Genomic DNA, 6,000 nt, shown 5'->3' on the forward strand with positions numbered 1-6,000 from the left:
CGGGCTCGCAGGTGCTAACACCCTGTTCACGCCGACCCAGCTATTGAAGACACCCCGGCCATGATGACGTCCCCCCTCTACCTGGAGATCATCATTTACTGCACCGGGGCCTTCCTCATCTCCTGCATGGTGGTGACCGTCATCATCTACAAGATGAAGAGCACCACCAAGAAGACGGACTTCAACAGCCAGCTGGCCGTGCACAAGCTGGCCAAGAGCATCCCCCTGCGCAGACAGGTAACAGAAAGTAGAGAGGGGGTTTGTTTGCACCTACTGCCCCTCCTGGGAGACCTGCCCTTCCCGGGGGGGAGGTTCTGGATGAGGATGGATGGGGGGGGAGACCCGGGACCCTCTCGTGCTGCTGCACGTGCCACCGTCTCCAGCCTTGTGCCCGTCCGTGGTGCGGGGTGGGGACTGTCCGTGGGCTGCGCCCCAGACCGGCAGCACAGCGAGCAGGGGGGCTGGCACGGCCCCTCCTCGTCCCCTGCTCGGCAGCGCTCAGCGGGGGCGGTGAGGAGGACCGGAAGGATTTACAGCAATTTAATGTTCAAGCAGAGAGGAGCGTTTTTGACAGGCTGAGGAGACAGTAGGACTCCCAGGCTGTGTATTTTGTGATATCAGCATGCCGGAAACTAATTAAAAATTATTTAGTCTGGGTCCAAGGTAGAAGTGATGCTGATGGAGCCCCACACCTGCAGGCGGGGGCAGGGTGCAGGCAGGGGGGGTCTGCAGGCAGGGTTGGGGTGTGAAGGCTCCCGGTCAGCATCCTGACGGGGACAGCCGGCCGCGACACCCGGCGCTGCGTGAAGGTAACCCACGGTCCCCGCTGCAGGTGTCGGCCGACTCCAGCTCCTCCATGAACTCGGGCGTGATGCTCGTCCGGCCCTCGCGGCTCTCCTCCAGCGGCACCCCCATGCTGGCCGGCGTCTCCGAGTACGAGCTCCCCGAGGACCCGCGCTGGGAGCTGCCCCGGGACAGGTGAGGTCCCAGTGTGCTGGGTGCGCTCTGCCCCGGGGACGGGCTGCCGGAGCAGCCTGGGCGAGGAGGGCGGCACCATCGATGCCGTTTGCCAACGGCAACCGACCTGCTTCCCCCCGTGGCCACTGGCCCCCGCGTCAGGGTGTCTCCTCCCGCCAGGCTGATCCTGGGCAAGCCCCTGGGAGAAGGGTGCTTCGGGCAGGTGGTGCTGGCAGAAGCCATCGGCCTCGACAAGGACAAGCCAAACCGCGTGACCAAGGTGGCGGTGAAGATGCTCAAGTGTAAGTGGCGGCGAGAAGGGGGGGTCCCAGCTGGGGCTGGGGGGGTGTAACGTGGGTGACCCAGCCTGGCCCCCCCCCCCCCCACCCAACTGCTGCCTTCTCCACTGCTTTAGCCGACGCCACAGAGAAAGACTTGTCCGACCTCATCTCCGAGATGGAGATGATGAAGATGATCGGCAAGCACAAGAACATCATCAACCTGCTGGGAGCCTGCACGCAGGACGGTGAGGGCACGCGAGCGGGGAGGGAGTGTCCCCTCTGCCCAACCCCCCAAGCTGCCGTCCACATGCCGGGAGGGGGCTGACCCTGCACCCCCACTCCGTGGTCCGGCCGCTCATTCCGCCGTCCCTGCAGGACCGCTCTATGTGATCGTGGAGTACGCCAGCAAGGGCAACCTGCGGGAGTACCTGCAAGCCCGGCGGCCCCCTGGCATGGAGTACTGCTACAACCCCACCCGCGTCCCCGAGGAGCAGCTCTCCTTCAAGGACCTGGTCTCCTGCGCCTACCAGGTGGCCCGGGGCATGGAGTACCTGGCCTCCAAGAAGGTGAGGAGCTCCCGGGGGGCCATGGTGGGATGGGGAACCCGGCGGCTGGGCTCGGGGGAGGGACGCACCTTTCCCTCCCAGCCTTGTTCGTCGTGGGGAACCATCCGGGGGCTTCAGGACCACCTGACGGCCCCGTGCTCGGTCAGTGCATCCACAGGGACCTGGCGGCCAGGAACGTCCTGGTGACGGAGGACAACGTGATGAAGATCGCTGACTTTGGTCTGGCCCGCGACATCCACCACATAGATTACTACAAGAAGACGACGAACGTGAGTGGTGGGCAAGGGGGCTTTGCCGGGGTGGGCGAGGGCAGCGGTGCTCTCCATGCCGGGGATGTCCCAACCCACACACTGGCGGTACCATGGGTGTGCAGGGCTGCCCCCCCCACCCCAGATCCCCCCGCTCCCTGCTGGCACGGAGCTGATGTGGGGCTTTCTTGTGCCCCAGGGTCGCCTGCCGGTGAAGTGGATGGCCCCAGAGGCTCTGTTCGACCGAATATACACTCATCAGAGCGACGTGTGAGTAGCGGCCGTGGGGCGCCTGCTCCCTGCCCAGCTTCACAGGCGGTGGGCTGGGTCGGGGGGAGACGGGGAGCTGAAAGTGCCGGCACAGGGGGAGCTCTCGCTGGTGTGCTGGGAGCTTTGCTGGGAGCTGGGGGACGTGGTCCTTCTTGGCCACCCCGTCCAGCAATGCTCTTGCTGCCTGTGTCGCTGCCTGCATCGCTGCCTGCATCTTGCAGCATCTTGCTGAGGTCGTGTCCCGCTCGTGTAGCATCGCCCGCTGGTGAACACGACACGCGCCGTGGCGAAGTGCACCAGATGTAATTCGTCGTAATTTAATGAAAATATAATTAGCGTCAGCAGACAGATATTCTGAATCGAAATTATATTTGGTGCTGGGACTCGTTTGTCTTGCAGAGTGAATTAAAGCTGTTAGTGCTTGTCCCTCCCAGCAAACGAACTTCTAACTGTACCCAAAGCTCTGCGGTGGGGGTGCCAGCTCCACGGGAGCCGGGTGCCCCAGCGTCTGCCCTGTGTTCTGCCCCGGGCAGGTGGTCCTTCGGCGTACTGCTGTGGGAGATCTTCACGCTGGGCGGCTCGCCCTACCCCGGCGTGCCGGTCGAGGAGCTCTTCAAGCTGCTGAAGGAAGGTCACAGGATGGACAAGCCCAGCAACTGCACCAATGAGCTGTGAGTGCGACATCGGGACGGGGAAGGAGGGGGACATCCCGACGCCCCCCACCCGGCCGGGGGATCGGCACCGCTTCCCCTCCCTGCGCCCCGGGGCTGCAGCGGCAGCGCGGGGTCGGGAGCCAACAAGTGCGACCGCCTGGCCTGGGGAGCAGGCAGGTGCAGGGGGGGACAGGCAGATGTTCGGAGTTACTTTCACAGCGGTTCCCAGCCCTGCAAAAACATCAGCTCAATCTGTTTGCAATAATCGACGTCTCCCTTCGGCAGGAGTGAATCCCAGGGTGACCCCAGAGCAGGGACCAGCTTAGCTCCCCGTACATCCTCCTCCCCAAACAGCCCCGTGTCCTTCCCAGTGCCCCTGGGAGGGCGGGCAGGGAGTTCCCTTCCTTCCAACGCAGGGGATTAGCCCTAAATCCCTGGAACGGCGTCTTTGCTGGCCACGGGTCGCAGCCCGAGCGCCGACGCCGTCTCCCGTGGCGCTGCTCCGCTCCCGTGGGTGGGGGGTCCCCAGCCGCTGGCTCCGGGCTCAGCCCTGGCCTCCCCTCTGCCCACCCAGGTACATGATGATGAGGGATTGCTGGCACGCCGTCCCCTCCCAGAGACCCACCTTCAAGCAGCTGGTGGAAGACCTGGATAGGATCGTGGCCATGACCTCCAACCAGGTAGGAGAGGCAGCGCCCACGAGCCCGCACCCACCCTCGCCCTGCCTGGGGTTGGGCGCTCCCGCGGGGATGCCCGGTCCCCACCTGAGCCCATCCTCGGGGTTCGTCCCTCTCAGGAGTACCTGGACCTCTCCATGCCGCTGGATCAGTATTCTCCCGGCTTCCCGGACACCCGCAGCTCCACCTGCTCCTCGGGAGAGGACTCTGTTTTTTCTCACGACCCTCTTCCAGACGAGCCGTGCCTTCCCAAGTTCCCCCCTCAGCACACCAATGGCGGACTGAAGCGACACTGAGGGTGGCACTGCCAGCGGGGACTGCCGTGCCGTGCCCGTGCCCGTGCCCGCTGCTGCCGGCGGGCGCTGCCTGCGCAGCCCGGTCGTGCTGAGCTATTGCAGAAAGGGTTCAGAGACGCAACCGTAGCATGTCACGTAACCAAAACCACCCACCTCTCATGCCAGCTTCTCCTGCCGCCTTAGTTGTGAGCTCTCTGCAGCCCAAAGGTTTTGTTCTGGTGTTTTTTTGGTGTTCCCTTCCCCCCCCCCCCCCTTAAAAAACCCTCTTTTCCATCAAATCTGTGCTTGAATATTTCCACTTGGTTAAGCTGAAATCCTCTCCCGTGGGCAGCACCCTGCCCGGGAGCCAGCCACCCTTCCTGGCACGGCACGTCCCGGCAGGACACGCAGAGCCGGGCTTATCTGCGACGTGGAGAACTCACGAAGCCGAGGTCAGCGCCGGGTTTCTGCGGCCGGGGAGCGTTGGCGTGCTGGAAGCCTCGCGGCGCGGGGACTCTTGCCGGCGCGGCGCTCGTTGCCTGAGATGCTCCGGGGCTGGTCCCGCAGCTCAGCAGTGCCAGCACCGAGACGGGCTTTGCTGACCAAACCCCCGGTACCTCGAAAGCGGGAGACGCGGCGTATACGTTGCTCAGCACTGATAATAGAGGCAGCCAAATACACCAGTGCTAAACACAAAAGTCCTGTGTACATAGCTAAAAATATGTATAAATATGAATATATATTTACATGTCTTTTTAAAAGGGTTGTTACCAGAGATATACCAGTTTGGTAGTAAGGTACTAGTGGCTGGTAGATATCAGTTGCTATAAAAAAAAAAAAAGTTCATATATTTTGCTACTTTTGCTGTTTTTATTTTTTTAAATTATGTTCTAAACCTATTTCAGTTTAGGTCCCTCAATAAGAATTGCTGCTGCTGCTTCAGTTTTATATGGGGTTGTATTAAACAACAATAATAATGTGTGGATGCCTTTTGGGAATACGTTGTCATTACGTGCCTGGCCTTTCCCTGGCCCCCGCGTCCGTCCCCCCCCCGGCTCTGGCGGGGCTGGGCACCGCCTGCCGAGCGCCTGCGGCACCATATTGGTGCGTGGGGTGCCGGGGCGCGGGTGTGCCCTGCGTTTTAGGCAGTGCCGGTGAGGGGTCGGGACGGTGCCCTGGGGAGGGGGCTGCAGCCCCCACCCCCGCGGTTGGCTTCCTGGGGAGGGAGCTGGGGGGGGCCTGGGGTCATGCCGGTCCCACGCCAGAGCACCGGGATGCCGGAGCGGTGCCGTATGGCACCAACCCCTCCAACCCGGCTCGGTGCATGGTCCCAGCCCCGCCGCGCCCTGGCCGGGGGGACGCGTGCCCTGCGCAGCCCTGCTCCCCGGGCGATGCCCACCAGTGCCTTACCGGGGGAGCGTCCTCGGCCGGGGCACCGCGCCCCCCGGCTCTGCCCGTCCGTGCCCACCGGCCTCCATCCCGGAGGCGGTTGTGGTGCCCGGCTGCCCGAGCTCTGCTCCACGGAGCTGGTGCCGGTTTGCGGTGCCGGGGGGGGAGGTCGGGGCATTTCCCTGGCCAGGGGCAGCCCCTCGCTGGGGAAGGGGCTGTGTGTGCCCCCATCCCTCCCCGTCACTGGCAGTGAGACTCCAGAGCCAGGACGCTATTACTTGAAAAGTTTATTTTGCCTTTGTATGGAGAAATATTATTTGTTGTAAACTCTTCTGTAATGAATCTGGAATTCTTGTAATTATTAAAGACTTTAACCGAGACTTTGCCAGCCGTGGCCCCGTCCCTGGGTGGAGCGGTGGGAGATGCTCTGCGCTGGCGGGCGATGGGAAAGGGGCTGCGAGGGGTCTGGGGGCTAAAGCTCATCCAAGCGACTGGTTTGGGAAAGCGACGGTCAGAGGGTAGGGAGGAATGGGCACTGGCTTTGTGGGAACTCTGTTCTTCACGGCTTCACCATTCCCCGTAAAAATATTCTCCCATTCAACAACCAAAAAACCACGTGCCTCCTTTTTGCTACCAAAACGACTGTGACGGTGTCGCAATGTGTCGCCTGGTGGGTCCCTTCCC

General features: G+C 62.7%; 1 protein-coding gene across 6 annotated transcripts in view; it reads left to right on the plus strand.

The window, feature by feature from the left end:
- The window catches only part of FGFR1 (fibroblast growth factor receptor 1), a 30,630-nt gene extending 24,934 nt beyond the window's left edge, over positions 1–5,696 (plus strand). For 3 of the 6 annotated variants that reach the window (XM_075736790.1, XM_075736786.1, XM_075736789.1), the window contains 10 exons: positions 41–237; positions 833–978; positions 1,138–1,259; positions 1,373–1,483; positions 1,614–1,804; positions 1,951–2,073; positions 2,252–2,322; positions 2,856–2,993; positions 3,550–3,655; positions 3,772–5,696. In XM_075736790.1, coding sequence (XP_075592905.1) covers positions 41–237; positions 833–978; positions 1,138–1,259; positions 1,373–1,483; positions 1,614–1,804; positions 1,951–2,073; positions 2,252–2,322; positions 2,856–2,993; positions 3,550–3,655; positions 3,772–3,948 — 1,382 coding nt within the window. In that variant the 3' untranslated portion in view covers positions 3,949–5,696. Of the gene's footprint in view, positions 1–40; positions 244–832; positions 979–1,137; positions 1,260–1,372; positions 1,484–1,613; positions 1,805–1,950; positions 2,074–2,251; positions 2,323–2,855; positions 2,994–3,549; positions 3,656–3,771 lie in introns of all 6 variants that reach the window. The other 3 variants (XM_075736785.1, XM_075736787.1, XM_075736788.1) reach the window with 1 other exon arrangement.
- The last annotated feature ends 304 nt before the right edge of the window (positions 5,697–6,000 follow it).

The sequence above is a fragment of the Balearica regulorum genome, chromosome 27 (assembly GCF_011004875.1).
Source record: "Balearica regulorum gibbericeps isolate bBalReg1 chromosome 27, bBalReg1.pri, whole genome shotgun sequence".
Classification (NCBI taxonomy): domain Eukaryota; kingdom Metazoa; phylum Chordata; class Aves; order Gruiformes; family Gruidae; genus Balearica; species Balearica regulorum.